The sequence below is a fragment of the Eupeodes corollae genome, chromosome 2 (genome assembly GCF_945859685.1).
Source record: "Eupeodes corollae chromosome 2, idEupCoro1.1, whole genome shotgun sequence".
NCBI classification, from domain to species: domain Eukaryota; kingdom Metazoa; phylum Arthropoda; class Insecta; order Diptera; family Syrphidae; genus Eupeodes; species Eupeodes corollae.
The window spans coordinates 9,225,434-9,242,151 of NC_079148.1; the positions used below are offsets into that span (position 1 = coordinate 9,225,434).

The window sequence follows — 16,718 nt, forward strand, 5'->3', positions numbered from 1 at the left end:
TTAAAAGCTTTTTTTATAAAATTTAATGAGCTTTAATTTTGTGCAACAAATTTTTTTGATACAACAAATAGTTTTCGAGATAAACGTGAAAAACTGAAACGAACTCCGTGTTTCCCTTAACTGCCGCTAGAGCTCACCTCAGATTCTTGGAGACTTTTTTTTGTGTCATCACCAGACATCCCTTAATAAGTGTGCCAAGTTTCAAAACTGTTGGATTTTTTGGAGGTGAAGGCAATTTTTTTCGTTCATTGGCTGGATTATCTATAGGGTGACCAAATAGTATTGACAATTTTTCTCGAAAGTAATATTTAAGCAGCTGTCAAAGTTATCAACTACAACCAGCTGTAAAATTTTTTTACAAGATTTTTGAAATTGTATCGATTGTTTTCTTTTAACGCATGGTTTGACAGATGAGGTTGTCTAATTGCGTTAACGTTTCTGTTTGGTAAGCTTACCAATTCAACATAAATCAAGAATAACGAAAGAATTGCAAATTGTTGAAATTCACTTTGAAAAAAAAATGTATCTGTTCGTGAATTCCATAGAACACTTATTGAAAACATTGGTGAAAAACTGGCCAGAAATAATATTTAAAACATAGATGATAAAAATGATCAACCACATCATAATAACAAAAAGTTTATCCTAAGATATCTGGCCTTTATTATAAATTAAAGTTAAAAAAGCTCTTAAAAAAAACACCAAAAATTAAAAGCTGTCATAGTTACCAACTACATTCATCTGTCACAATACACAGTTATATGTTTTGTTTTGAGTTTCTGAACTTGAAAAGGTTCGTTTACTACTTTTGACAGAAAGAAGAATCCAAATGAGAAAAATTGACATTAGCTGTAGAAAAATCCCAAAAATTTCCATCACCTGAATTAAGAGAATTCCGGTCTTGACACACATTTTAGACCGATTGATTAAAAAAATCGAACCGATCTTGAATTATTGGATGGGTTCATACATCATTAAGGACTTGAAGATTTTTAGTTTCTGGCCAGCTGTCAAAAATTTGTCTTCTAATTGGGGCAACGTTTATAGAAAGCTGACTGGAAAGTTAGTAAAGAAAATCTCCTGAACCATACGAATGCGTCGTATGCGTTGCTGCAAGGAAACCGTTTACAACAAAATAAATTGGAAAACTCAATGGTAGCGTTCAATCTCGAGTGAGATTTTCTATCCCAGATATGTGGGTTTTTAAATACCTTATTGAACGAGTTGGGTGCCTAAAATGAGAACATAAAAACAATTTTAAGATGGTCACAAAATACAGACGAACATTTAGATTACGAGGTAAAAAATTATTTCAGAACAACAATTTCAATGGGATACTTTATCAATTAATATCATTTTTATCGAAAAAAAAATTTAAATTAATTGTCGAATTCCTTTAAATTGTACCCTATGTTAAACTAGCTGTTGTGTCAGATACCCACATATGCCAGAAATTCTTGTCATTTTTTGACATCCCAGCTATTTTGGATCAGTTGTTTCCTTAAACGTAAAACACTAACAAAATGGTTTCCGGATACCCTACCTGTCTGAGATTAAACGCAGCCAATTAATATGTGGCGTTGTTTTGACAGCTTAAATCAAGTAAATAGGTCTGTTCAATTTCTTGAACCCAAAGCGCACTGAGAAATTTTAGAGTATGTATTTTATAGAACTGATAAAAGTTAAACTTTTTATTTTGCGTTTGATGCATTCAAACAAACTTAAAAATTGTTAGAATAATTTACAAAATGTAAGAAATAATGAGCTCATTTTCGGATTTTGTTTAAAAAAATTCAGTTATCGAGTTTATTAGTTTGATTTCTTTTTATTAAGTTATGTGATTTTCGACACATGAAACCTTGTCGTTTGCACAAACACTTTGTTAAATAAAAAGAAAGCCAAAAAAAAAACCAAAGATTAAACATCGCTGTCATATAAAATAATTCACAATGATTATTATTAGCAATACGTAAACTAGCTTGATTTATTTATTCATATACATCTTCAATTTACGGTCCATACAAGTTATTTATTAAAAACATACACAATTTTAAAAGAAGTGGATTTTTGAGTGCACAAATAAAACACCTTGAACTTAAGTAAACAAACCTAATCAGAAGTCAGAAAGAGTTTGGCGCAACGTATCAAACAAGCCAATTTTTTTGACACTTAATTGACGTTTTTCTTTTTTAGTTCAGAGCAGAACTCGAACTGTCAAAACAATAATTGTGTTTCTTTTGAGCTCTGATCGTTCAGAGCTTCAAATTCCTATTTCTTTTTTAGTTCTAAACATGTTCAACACGTGCTCTGTGAGCTCAGCATAAAATAACAGAGTAAACGGAGTAAAATGCTGAACACAAACAAGTTGATATTTGACAGCCGGGAAATTAAAAAAAAAAACATCGTCAAAACAATAAAAGTTATGAATCAAATTTATCTCAGGCGTCAAATGGACCAACGCTATGACTGTTTTTTTTTTTAATTAATTTGATTAAAGAAAATTTTGAATGCCTTCAAACAGACGTCAATAAACTAATATATCATTTGACATTTCAAATCATGACAGTTAAGTGCTTAAGCTGTTTTATAATTGAATCAGAGAGCTCTAAACATACTCTGCTCAGAACTCTACTCTACTCTGTTCGCTCAGACTCTGCTCCTTGCTCAGCTCTGAACTAAAATAGAAAAACGCCAAATGTCAACCAAACTGTTTGAAAGAAAAGTTAAAACTTCAGCTATTTTTTGAGTTGCGTCCTTCAAGTGCACTGCTTATGGGCTGCGTGTGTAATAAATCGAGCTGTCAGTTGTATACGTATATGCAAGCAACGGATTCAACTATAGGCCAGCCATTTTAGTATCAAACCTACTTACGTCAAATTGACAGTTGATCATTTTTTTTGTTTATATGAAAGCTGAACTTCAAAACTCTGTGATTTATTTATTTTGAAGTTTTATGTTAAGGGATTTTTTGTCATATTAGAAAAGAAATAATCTCTTTTTCTTTACGATTCTTGGAATTTTATTTTTGGTCATCCATTTTCTCTAAAAATCACCTTTTCACTTTGAATATTTTTATGAAATCTTAGTTTAAGATCTTTGAAGTAAAAATTCTTAATATTAATATTTATAAATAACTGTTATTACAAATTGAATAAAAATGCTTTTTAAATAGTAGTAAAATTTAAGTTCCTTTTAACCGTTCGCTAAGCTAGCCAAATTAAATCTAAACTTGTTTTTATATAAAAGTCTTTTGAGCTGTTTTCTTGTATTTTGATAGCTCAATTTATTTTTTATACAGCAAAAGCAACAACGAGCGTCTAATTTAGTTAAATACATTAAGAATCCAGTAGCTAGGTAAGAAATATAAGACGCTGCTTTTAATCAATGTGCAATCAAAATAACATTACCGCCTCAACAGTATGTACTCTACTCGTACCATCCATACGCATCACATATTGATTGGAAAATGGCTTCGACTTGGACTTCGACTACGTCTTTGACCAGCTGTGGATGCATAGTCTGGTTTTCTTTATAAGTCTGACGGCGATGATGATGATGATGGCAAAACGCACTCAGCACGCTTTGTGGACATATGAACAGTATAGCCTATAAATATTTTATTGGGAACACTGGAAGCCGACGCCAAAGTCGAAGCAGCACGCCGCATTTCCATGCAATTTTGCGTGGCTCTAATTGATGACGACCATCAGTCAAGACAGCTAAGAAAGATAGCAAGCTGAACGACCAACACAGTAAAGAAGAAGCAGAGAAGTATAGGCATATTGACAGGTATCTGTCAATATGACAGTTCTTTGTACCATATTGGTCCTCTGCATATACATAGGTGCGCAATTTTAGCGGAAACAACTGTTAATTCCCCGTTTTCGGAGAGTGCTATGTAATAAAAAAGAAAAGTCTTGCATCGTGAATAAATACGTAACAGCTACATAAAGTTTTACGAGTAGGTGACCGGGTATAAAATGGCCGGTAAACGTATACAAACCATCGCCATTCATTCATACTTACGGTATCGCGACATTAGTGTCACGTTTTAAACTGTTTACGCCGCCGCCGCCGTACCGTCGTTGGTGAAAAAGAGTGTTACCACTTATGCGTTATTGTGTGAAAGATCAACTATAAGCTCTTTGTGAGTAGAGAACAAAAAATGAAGAAATAATAAGCCAAAGCATAACTGAAAGTAATTATATTATATGGATGGATGATGGGTGTTTTTCTTATTTTGTTTTTCTTTGTTATTGTGGGCTTAATTGTCGCAATTAACTTGGGATTTAGCCAGCAATTTAAATTAATGTTACCGCTAATGATCTGTGATCAATGTGAGACGAGACTATGGGATAAAAGTGCGCATGCCGTTCAAATTCCAACCGCATCGTATAAACACAAGAAGGAAGTTAACTTTGTTAAACAATTTTTTTTTCATTTCGGAATGTTCAGTTTTTGTTTTATTGTTAAAGCTAATTTTGACATCTCTATCTTCCTGTTTAAGACAGGTTGTAAACTCTGTATTGACGCAAAAGAAAAATGATCACGAAAATCTGTTCGTTATGCGAAAATGCAGTTAATAGAGAAATTTTATTAGTCAAGATAATCAGTTAGAGCAAGTATTTTGACAGACACCAAATCAATAGCCATCTTTTTTTACATTGTTATTTTCAAAACTTGAATAAATGTTTTTACAAATCCTGTTTAAAGTCAGGAAGAATTGATGCGTTGAATCAACAGGAAATAACTTTGCGTAGGGTCAATGATTTCATATCAATGAATCGTTTGAACGAATATTTCTACAACCTTGTCAATATTTTAACTGACAGGATATTGATGTCAAAATTATTATTAAATTACTTGAAATTATATTTCAACTTGACAGTTGATGTATTTACCGTCACACTTAGATCAATGCAGATCCATTGTTATACCCGTGAGTATTGCTACTCAAGCTAACAAGAAGAACCTATGTGTTCAGTTAGTCAAGCCATTTAGAGGCTTTGACGAAGTTCAGAATGTTAGTAATAGACGTACTGGAGAGTTCTTCTAAATCCCCGAAGAAATAGTTGCCAAGCAGTTTCTTCCTTTGATGGGAGGGTGCGGGACAGTGATTAAGTCCGGTGATTATGCTTACAAGTGATCGAAGTGAACCCTTGTGTAGCTGAATTCTTTCCGTTCTTTGTTTGTTAAAACAGGGCCAGATCTTTCTTGTAGTGCCTCAGGCCTTAATAGTTATTCTTTTTGAGATTTAATGTTTTAAATAACAGGTACTTACTAGATGAGCTTGGCTTACGTCAAGCATTGACCCTAATCTTGCTAATTCATCGGCTTTCTCGTTGCCTAGTACATCGCTGTGACCTGGGACCCAGCAGAGTCTAATGTTGTACTGCCAAGAACCTTAAGCTCTTCGCGGCAGCATGAAACAAGCTTTGATTTGACCTCAGTTGCAGTAATCGCTTTTATCGTCACTTGCCTATCAATGTAAAAGGTGATATCAGCTCGTGGTATCGCCATCATTGATACCTTTTTAGCAGATGTTGTCACTGCCAGGACCTCCGCTACTGTAGTTTGAAGCCTAAGCGAGGCGGTTAACTTGAGAGATTCAGAATAGAAGCCTGCCCTACACCAGTGTCCATTTTAGAGCCATCAGTTAGATAGCTATTGGCGACTCACTGGAGTTTGGTATGTTATCGGTCTATTCCTCACTGCTTGGGATGGTAGCCTGGAATGGTTTATGAAAATCAAGTTTGGGTATTTTATAGTCTGTTGTAGTGCTATGACCCATAATTTTATGAAGGATCTGGGCATGTCCTATGGAAATGTTTATCCAGACTTTAGTTTGACTAAGTCTCAGGGCACTTTTGGCCGCAGATTCTTGAACAAGGAGGTCTTAGGTTTGACAAAGTCGAGTTAGGTTTGACGAAGTCGCTGATTTCATTCGGACCGATTAAGCGAAGATCAACGTTGGGCCAGGGATCTACCGTTCTTTTGACAAAGTCCTGCATCAAAGCGAGAGTATTGTCGTCCTCGCATGTCAGAACTTGGAACCCATGGATGGTTCTGAGGTTCCCAAAGAGAGGTGGTGGCCTGCTATTAACGATAACATCGTTAACCTCATCCAGGATTCTCATCTCCAATAATTGCCATTAGTCTTCTGAGAGTTTTCTTTAGGGATTTCCAAAATTCGCAATGGCTAATTTGCGCGCCTCCAGCAGTGGTGATCTTTTCGTTACCGAAAGTTTGTCATCCTGCCTTGTTCTCTTGGACGTTTTTGCCACTGAATAAGGGTCCATCTCCTTCTCCTTCATCAGGTTCTTAGTCCCTATATTTTTGTTTTTATTCGTTGCTTTCAGTGTCTTAAGGTTGCGTGTAGCGCTTTCGAGCACTATCTTCTCCCCTGCCTGTTAAGGAGTTCGGATCTTTGCTGGATAGGCGTCGAATTGTCCGTTAAGTGTTTCGTATTCTCCTCTGAAGTATTCTGTCTTCAGTTAGAGTTTTGGTAGTTTTTTTCTCGATACCCGTTTTTGTCGTCTTAGTACTTACTGAAGTAACGTTCAAGATAAAGCTGCTTTATGAAGGTGAAGGGGTTATACTAGAGAGGGGACATGGCCTCTTGTACTGCTTTCTCAGCTAACAAGCTGAGGACTTAAGAAATCAAAAATCTACAGCTGATCAGCTGACATTTTAATCGGAAGCCTCCCCACCAATTCAAGTGGAAACCCCAGGGGAGGTTGTTTTAACGTTAATTTATGTCAAAATTAAGTGTAATTGCAACCTTAAAAAAGAAAATTGTTTTCATTTCGGCTTGTTGACACTTCATCAAACTGAATGCGATCTGTTCTTTTTGTAACTGTATTGAAATATTGTTGTTAAGTCAAAAAGAATTGTTCAAGTGTCAATTGACTTTTGGAATTTGTTGTTCATTTACTAGGATTCCACAAAAAGAAAGTAAGTTTATTGTTTAAATGACGCATTACTTTTTATTTTAATTGTTTTCTTCCATGCTATTGTGAAATGCAAATTGTGTACTCACCCTTAACAATTTAAACCTTTCTATCTTTTCTATCCTTTATATATTTTAAATGCTAACACTTTGTTGTTTTGATAAAAGAAGAAATGTGTTTTGATTGTTTTATATTATCTCGGTTAATAATTATTGTATTATCACATCCACTGATTGTTGGAAAATCATTCAGTTTGACATCTCAGTACTGTCAAACTGTCATCTTAGCTGATTTGTTGATTGTTTCAAATCGAAACGTTCTGACACTTCAACAGTGAGCTTAGGAACGATATTAAGATGTCATATTTTTACAAATCGTAATAAGTTTTAATTTTTGAAACGTCAATAGTTCACACTATTGGTAAAAATAGTTAATCGTATGTAGAAAAGGAACAAGTCCAGTTTGCAAAAACGTCAAATAAAGTCTGTTCGATTATTAAATAATCTTAGGCTCTTAATGAAGATGCTGGAAACAAATATATTTGTTTTCAAACTATCCGTACGCATTTGCCGTTAATTCGATATTTGCATGGAAAGCTTCAGTATAAATTTTACCTAACCTAATCCAATCCAACTACTGATGATCTTAAGTCTAGTTTTTTTTATATTAATTTATTTTTAATGCCTGAATATTCCACTTATTTGCAAGTCATTTTTCTTTTAACAAACTGATTGACAGAACTCACCTCACATTCAATGATGCAGCATATTATCATAATTCGATCATTTGTCCCAATAACAAATGGAATTCCGTACAGATTGCGTCTTTCAATGAAATATATTCAACGAACGGTTTAATCAGGTTTATTTCCCATGCGCCATCACTATCATCGTGATGTGATTGGACTACTTCTGTTTTAAGAAAACCAAAAACAACAAAATAATACACCTGACATAAGTAAATCAATCGCTAGCAAAGCTCTCTTCACCGTAGGCAATATTTTCAGTTATATTCACATTGTATAATTAATTATTATGCAACGCATATTCATGTATAGAGGGATATGCAGGCATAAACGTCTAGTAGTGCTGCGCCACCTGGTGGCGAACTATTTTGTGCTTCTTTCTCTTGTCGCATCTCAAGACCAGATTATCTAATTATTGTTATCTTTACTCTATACCTCTCTTATGCCACCATCATTGGAACTTGGCTGAATGCACTGCATAGCACAGTGAAGTGGTGCAGAGTGCATCCAGCAAAGTTCCAATACATTTTTGTTGGTTCTTTTAGTTTTTTTTCTGTCAGTTTTTGTTTTACTTCTTCTTTTTCTTTGTTTTGTTGTATCCCATTTTCGTAATTTACAATTCTGAAGCTCTTAACCGTTACAAATGGTACCTGTATGATGAGACGGTGAGAAAAATGGGAATGAAACAAAATTAAAGAGAGGAAAGAAGCAGGGGAAAAAAGATTATCTTTGGGGACTACGCGTTCGGTTGATCGCAAAGTGCAGTGCACAGTGGGACAGATACACACATTTTTAGAAATAAAAAGAAATAAACATTCGATAGAAGTTAAAAAATTTGTCAAGAGAGTCATTTTTGAAACTTTGCAGTATTATAGGCTTTTGACACCAAATCCAAAACCCAGTTTTCGCGAAAATATCGGTTTTGACGGAAAACCTACTCGACTCGGAAACTCAATGCATTTTTGTTAAACCACAAGTCTTTGTAAACCACTAGTTTTATAACTCTAGCAAACTAGCAACGCCTATTACATTAAGTGAAGAACTAAAAATTCAAGACATAGAAACTTATTCCGAAAACCGGCACTCTAACTCTTAAAATCATTAAAATCATACATTAAAAAAAAAGCGTTTCTTAACTATCACAAACTGTGTCTGAATGCTCACCAAGAATCAACTGAATTCTTTTAAATGAGTGCGTTCAGATACTAAATGGTTCCGTATGAGTCCTTTAACATTTTAAATTCTCCTAAAAAGTACTCAAAATTCTTACAAATGAGTACGTTCAGATTAGAAATTCCATAATTAGAATTCTTGCAAATAAGTGCTATTCATTAAAAATATTTTGAACGAGTATTTTTAGATTTAAACTCTTCCCAAAAATTTTGTTTCGATTCTGAGTTATCATAAATGGGTACTGTCAAATTAAAACAAATTTCTAAATGACACTCATTTGCGTTTCTTAAAGGAACGTTCAGATTCTAAATTATTCCGAATAAGTGCGTTCAGATTCTTTATTCTTCCGAAAAAGTGTGTTTAGATTTTGGGTTATTATAAATGAGTGCTGTCAAATTAAAACAAATTTCCAAATGACACCCGTTTGGATTCCTTAAAGGTACGTTCAGATTCTAAATTCTTCCGAATGAGTGCGTTCAGATTCTTAATCCTTTCGAAAAAGTGTGCTTAGATTCTAAGTTATTATAAATGGGTGCTGTAAAATTAAAACAAATTTCCAAATGACACCCATTTGGATTCCTTAAAGGTACATTCAGATTTTAAATTCTTCCGAATGAGTGCGTTCAGATTCTTTATTCTTCAGAAAAAGTGTGTTTAGATTCTGAGTTCTTATAAATAAGCCCTATCAAATTAAAAACTAGTCCAAATTAGTGCGTTGATTTAAAATTCTTTCAAATAAGTGCTTCTAAAATCTTAATTTCTCCAATAAGTGCGTTCAGATTGAAATTTATTCCAGAAAAGTGTTTTCAGATACTATCTTTGTTGTTTTGTGCTCAATTTGGAAGCCTTTCATTTTTATCATTATTTCAATTTCTTTGGACCACTATGTTTTTTTTAAACTTAAACTCAAAAGAAGTGAATGTATTTTGTTGTGGTGGATCACATGGAGAATAGAACCGCATGCGCCATTTACTTCTCAGTTTTTCTCTCAAAGAAATGTTTTTGTTTTGATCTTGGTGAAAGAATCTTTCTAAGCCACCACATTTCACAAGAGATTCATCCATTCCACTCCACATAAACACGAACCAAAACCAAAACCAAACGAATGAACGGGGAAGACCTCTGGATGAGAAATGCAGGTTCTGAGAGAATGGCAATTAAGGTTCATACGACGATGACGGCAACAACGACGACTCCGACTACTACTACGGCTACAACGAGAAGCTCCAAGGAATTGGTCATTTCCGTACAAACGGACTGTAAAGAAGCTCAAGATCTATTCAGTCGGTTGTGGAGTTTAGACGCATTGTTCCTCATCTCTCATCGTCGTCGTTCTCGGTCGTCGGATTTAAATTAGATTTAGATTTTTTACTAGTTATATTTTGTTTGTCTAAATATTGGCTTCGTATCGTCAAAGCTTGAGCCATAAGAGCAGGTTTATTACGCGAGTAATCTTAAGACGAGATGTGTGTCTTTTGCTGATGTTTATGTAGAATAATTTGTGGAAATATATTTGCCATTTGAAAATACGATTCTACATTCAGTGAAGTGAAGTGATGATCTGTTAAAGTTAATAAGCACCTACACGGGCTGAAATAAGTAGCTAGAAGTTTATATAAGCAAATTAAGTGGATATAATAATACATTTTTGCAAAATCTTCATGAGTGATTTGGACAAAGCGATGGGCTATTTGCTGAAGCTGGAACAAATGGTATGAAATGAATGAATGAGAGTTTAATTTAATCCAATTTTATTTAAACGCTATACCGTGTGAAGTTTTTGGTATTTATGTTAATTTGTTTGTCGCGTCGCAATGTGCCGTTGTGGTCATTTGGTTGGTTAATATGAATTTGTCATGAATTTTTAAACAAGCTTTTAATATAAAAGTTACAAAAACATGGTATGAAAGTAGGTTAGTTGTTTGTTTTGATTTAACAACGAAAACGATGAAAGAAGATATAAATGTTTTCGTTTACAACATTTTTAAGGCAAAATTAGTAAGAAACATTCAATTTTAATCAAAATTAGGCATCATTTTAGATGACGTACACTTGTGAATAGTGTAGAGACAAAAAACTAAAATCATATATTCATTTAAAACAAAATTGACAGTTTTATTTTTGAAGGAAATTAGGCATCCGGGCTGAGCCCCTACAGGAAATAAACATAACTTATTATTTATGTAAGAGATGCCTAAAAATGTTTTAAGTTTAGTAGCTACAAAAATATTTCTGTCTTATTTTTCCACAAACTTCAATAGAAATATTTTGGTAAAATTGATATTTAAAAAAGTGATATACTTATATTTGTGAGAGCTGTCAAAATGACAGTCACATTTTGACAGCTCTCACAATAACTAAAATTAAAAAAAAACGAAATTAGGTGGCGCAACAGTCCATGAAGAACCAGGGCCTAGTGACTTACAACTCTCAACCATTTCTGTGTGCCAGTAATGTTGTCAGAGATGGAAGGGACCTACAGTTCATGACAAGAATTACTCTTGAAGGATTTGTTAATTCCTCGCAAGAGGCAGTACCCGTGAAAAAAAGTTAGGTGGCACAGGCCAAGACCATGACAGTCCAACGCACTTACAATCACGCTACGAGTACACAATAACTGGGGAAAATAAAATTTAAGTTTCAGTCGTGTTTGTAGTAAAGGCTATATCTTAAAAGTATGGAACTTTAAAATGGAATAAAACAAAGTTGAACTTTATAAATTCACATAAAATTAGCTTATTTCGAAAGATAATATCCCAGCATTTCAATTTCAATATGACTTCTGGTCGCAGTGTTATCTGGAGGTCGAATTTTCGATGACTTTTTTAATCATCAACAAGCGAGCTTACATACTCATTTAGAAAATAGTTAAGCCGCGTGGCGTTTAATTTAAATCGCACGATCTTGGAGGCCAATTCACCGGTTCTTAACGTGAAAATATGCAGTTTCTAAACATTTTCTTCAATAAATCAACTGTGGCACGAATTGTGTGGCATGTTACGCCGTATTCTTGAAATCAAAGCTCCTACATATCATGGTTGTTACACCATTGACTAACGTTCTGGTCAGCATCGTTCTAAAAACGGTACGGTTCCACCAACCTCACCTAACTCTCGCACCCAGGAATGGTTGAGAGTTGTAAGTCACTAGGGCCTTATTCTCACAGGCCTCATTCTATGTTGAAATGCCAAACTAAATAAACTTAAAATAAATCACTTGACACTTGACAGCTGAAAAAATGGCTGCCAGATAAAATAATGTTGCCAACTTTAAGTGCCTTGCACATTAGAGCGAACAACGAATGGACGAACAAACGTTAGGTATGTTACACATTTCAAAAAGTCAATTTCAAACAAAACCACATTTAAATTATAAGAAACCAATTGTCACTTGTGTAAGAATAATAAAATTTGAATTTTGGTCCCTAAAACAAGACAATTTTGTAAAAATAATTTGATAGTAACGAATTCCAGTATGGTTGCTACGAACTGTCAAACTCTATTCGCGTTCCACATACCAACCACACTGCAACTAACAAATTGTTCGCTCTTGTTTTATTTGTTGAAAAGGGTAATCATAAATTGACAATTCGTCGATGTCTGCGAATAGAAATAAAGCTCATGTGAAAGAAAAGTCAAAATATGCGAACATCCACAGTTCACAGCTCGTTGCTCATGTGTAAGATGCTTAAGGTGCCTTAATAGGCCACGTGCAGCAGAACAATTATCGAAAGCCATAAACTGTTGCAAGGTAGATATAGCTGGAAAAGGGAGGAAACAGAATCTATTTGTCACTTATCATTTTATCGTTGACAATGTACATACATAATTCCTTCACGCAAAAATGCCCATAAATAGCAAAAATAGATAGTAGTCTAGGTTTAAGAGAACGTCGAACAAAAAGTCAGCTGTCACAAACAAAAAGCTGTGTCTCATATCTGGTTTATATTATGACATTTGTATATGATTAACATTTTATACTAAATGATGTCTGCTCTGAATCGGATTGACTTTTTTCCAAACGTTTTTGAAATTACCAGTTTACATTTTCTAAGCTTTCAAAACTTTTTGTGTTTTTCAAACAAATTTTAAGTTTTTGCTCTCAAAACTCTGAGAACATAATTTTTATCTTTCTAAAGTGTTAAGCACTATTCACATGAGCACGACCAACGACCAACGACCAACGAATGAACGAATATTCGTTGATTTTGACATTTCTTTCACATGAGAGTTTTTAATTCGTCGCGAATGAAGTTTGAAAATCAGCCACAGCCAAACACCATTCACCACCGAAACCAAAACAAGAATGATTTGTTTATGTCTGAGTTGTTATAAATTAGTGCTGTCAAATTAAAACAAATTTCCAAATGACACCCAATTGGATTCCTTAAAGGTTCGTTCAGATTCTAAATTCTTCCGAATGAGTGCGTTCAGATTCTTTATGCTTTCGAAAAAGTGTGCTTAGATTCTGAGTTATTATAAATGGGTACTGTCAAATTTAAATTATCCAAATGAGTGTCATTTGGATTCCTTAAAGATATGTTCAGATTCTAAATTCTTCCGAATGAGTGTGTTTAGATTCTTAATCCTTTCGAAAAAGTGTATTTAGATTTGAATTGTTATAAATGGGTGGTGTCAAATTAAAACAAATTTCCAAAATACACCCAAAACTCTGAGAACATAACTTTTATCTTTCTAAAGTGTTAAGCAATATTCACATGAGCACGACCAACGACCAACGAATGAACGAATATTCGTCGATTTTGACATTTCTTTTACATGAGAATTATTAATTCGTCGCGAATGAAGTTTGACAAGGAGCCACAGCCAAACACCATTCACCACCGAAACCAAAAGAAGAATGATTTTTTAGGTCAAGTACGAGCGATTATTTTATTCGTTGCAAGTGTGGATAATGTGGAACGACTCAAAAGTTTGACAGTTCGTATCAACTACAACTTTTTTCGCGACAAATAAATTTGTTTTCTTAAATTTATTAATATATGATATTGAAAAGTAAAAGTATGCTTTATAAATCAAATAGAAACTATATTGCTGTCGTTTTGTTAAGAATTAGAGTGGAAATATGTCTTCAAACGTACATAAACTCACATTTTGTAATTCTTTCGTCGTTTGTTGGTTGCACTCATGTGAATACTACTTTAAAGTTCTATAACTCCAATTAAAAAACACACTTTAAACCTTATGTCACATTTACGGCTTTTCCAATTGGCGCTTTTGACACACTTCTAAATAAAATATTGTAAGTCATTTATATTTAGTTAAAATCTCAAAGAATAATGACATATTACATGTTGTTTTTCTTCTAAGGGTTTTTGAGATGTACATATTGTATTTTTGTTGTTTTTCTTCTGTTTTCATTAAAATTTTTCTCTTTTCTTTTATGATATCACCGATATTTTTTAAAAGTAACATGCTTAAAAATTTTAAACGTAATATAATTGTATTAATTATCGATTTTGACACAAAATATTTGACATACAGGCTTCATTTTTCAAATCATGACACTGTTATTTTGTACGTTGAAAGGTATGCAATTATAGTGCCTACTGTCAATTTTTTGACAAGAAATATATATTTTTAATTTCTGGCATTTTCAATTTTGACAACCTGAGGCAATTAAAATATTTTACCACATTAAACAAAAAAAAATAATGGAAGATTCCTCCCACTTCGTTAAGGTGAATAATCGATGTATTGTGTAAAAAAGTATCAATCAAATGTCGATACATACTTTTTTTGGTAATCCTCACAACAAAAAAAAACACTAAAATAATAAACAAAATTATGCCTAAAAACAATTTTCCATTCATGTTTAACCCACGCATTTTTATAGATAAATTAATTTACTAACTCTGAAAGCATTTGAATTTCCTAATAGCTTATTTTAAGTGCGTACGGTCCATTATACATAAATAATAACTCTTCTGTCAAAAGACCAAAAGTCATCATCATCGGACAGTACCTACCTCAAGTGGACTCAATCATTTTGTTTGATTGATTACAGTTTTTGTTTATTTGGTGTTTTGTTTTGATTTCCGGTCAATTATGTATTATTACTAACTACATACGTATATCTCAGCTATTAATAAACAAATTTGTTTCGTTTTTGTGAATTGAAAAGAGACCCTTCTGTCACTTCTCAATAAAGTTAAACCTCTTCTGAATCTACAGATTTGTATGCCAAAGAGTCAAACAAATCACGAAGTGACACATAGATTGGTTATAAAGTTATCCTTGTTTTTTTTTTTGGTTTTGTTTTGCTGAAAAAGTGTAAGCCTGCCTCCTTCAAGCTCCAGCCAGCCAGCCTAATCGGTCGAGTAACCACAGATTCCTGACCTAGAAACCGACTTGCTTGTCAGAGCTTCAGAGTTGACTAGGTACCATTCAAATTAGATTCGCAGTTGTTGTTAATGATGTAGAAGTTGCCAACTGCAGCTGCATCATCACGTCATCGTCTCTATATAGTTGGTCTTCCACGACTTTTTGGCCTGAAGAAACGACTGACTGAACAACTAACTATACAGTTAGGCACACTACTTTTTATACTGTAGATAGATAGATGATGGTGATGATGCTGGATTGCTCGATGGTGTGAACCTGAGAGACTATCCAAGCTCGCTTGACAAGAAAACAAATTAGAAATCTCTTTTTCGAACGCATAATATCTAGGTCAGTTGTTGTAGCTAGTTGCTGTTTATATTAAAACTACAATAAAACAAAAAGCCTCCACAACAACGTCGCGTAGTCGTCGTCCACCATCTCTATCTTCTCTGGAGACCTGTGTCTTTATTAAGACAGAGCACATAAGATTGTGAATGTTGTTATGGTACCAAAATTAGCTGCTTCGTCTTCATATTCATTTTAGGTATACCCATAAGCTAATTCTTCAAGTTTTAAGATGTTTTCTTCCACATTTTACCGCTTTTGTAAAAACAACTAGTGAAAGAGAGAGAAAGAGAAAAGAATATGTCTTTTCATTTCGACCATCACAAGATGGCATTTCGTACACTGGTAGCGGGTTTTATGGACACACACGAAATTCCGCATATTCCGGAATTCGATGGGCGGAACGGAACGCAGAGGGAAAATATTAATGGCAAAACGAGTTTAAATGTGACAGTAACACACTTGTGGCGGTTATAATTTAAATTCAGGGAGGCGTAGAAAATTGTACATGAAAGTGCAACAGCAAAATAGATTTTACATCTTCTCTTCTTCTCAAACTAAAATGGCTAGTGGCTAATGGCTAATGTCTAAATGGACTATAACTGTAACTTTGTAGAGATTGATTTGAAAATCAAAAACAAACGTCAAGCTGAAAAATGTCATTATCATCATTATTGGAGAGAAGAAGGTGATCAACGTGACGACGAGCTACAAATTATGGACGTCTTAATGAATTCTATGATTTTTGCCTCGAGGCTAATTAATTTATTGTTTTTGTTTTTTGTTTCTTATTTCTTTTTTATTTATGGTTGGTATTTTTTATTTAACTTTCCGGTATTATTTATGCATACCAAATTAAATTATAGAATTGGTGTTAACTGGTCGTACAGTTTTTGGTTTTCGTTTGTTTTTAATTTAAAAATAACTTTAATTTAAACAATTCCTTATAATTCTTGATTTTTAAAGACAAGGCTTTAAAATTCTACTGTTATTGAATTTAAAATGAAATTGATTTCATAAAAAGATTAAGATTTTATTCTATAACTGTGATATGATATCTTAATTTGTGATTCTTTTTGTTTTTAATTATTTCTTAGGTCATTGTTAAGACTTTTTTTTGTTTTGTAGAATGGTTTGGGAAGTTTGTGGTTAAGAACTTTG

The 16,718-nt window shown here is 33.6% G+C and overlaps 1 protein-coding gene across 4 annotated transcripts in view; it reads left to right on the top strand.

Annotated features, from left to right (window-relative positions):
- The window catches only part of LOC129944278 (rhophilin-2-A), a 125,144-nt gene that overhangs the window by 58,482 nt on the left and 49,944 nt on the right, over nt 1–16,718 (top strand). The window contains exon 1 of one of the 4 annotated variants that reach the window (XM_056053614.1): nt 10,515–10,580. The exons of the other annotated variants lie outside the window; for them this stretch is intronic. Coding sequence (XP_055909589.1) covers nt 10,530–10,580 — 51 coding nt within the window. The 5' untranslated portion in view covers nt 10,515–10,529. Of the gene's footprint in view, nt 1–10,514; nt 10,581–16,718 lie in introns of those variants that run through there. 4 annotated transcript variants of the gene reach the window in all.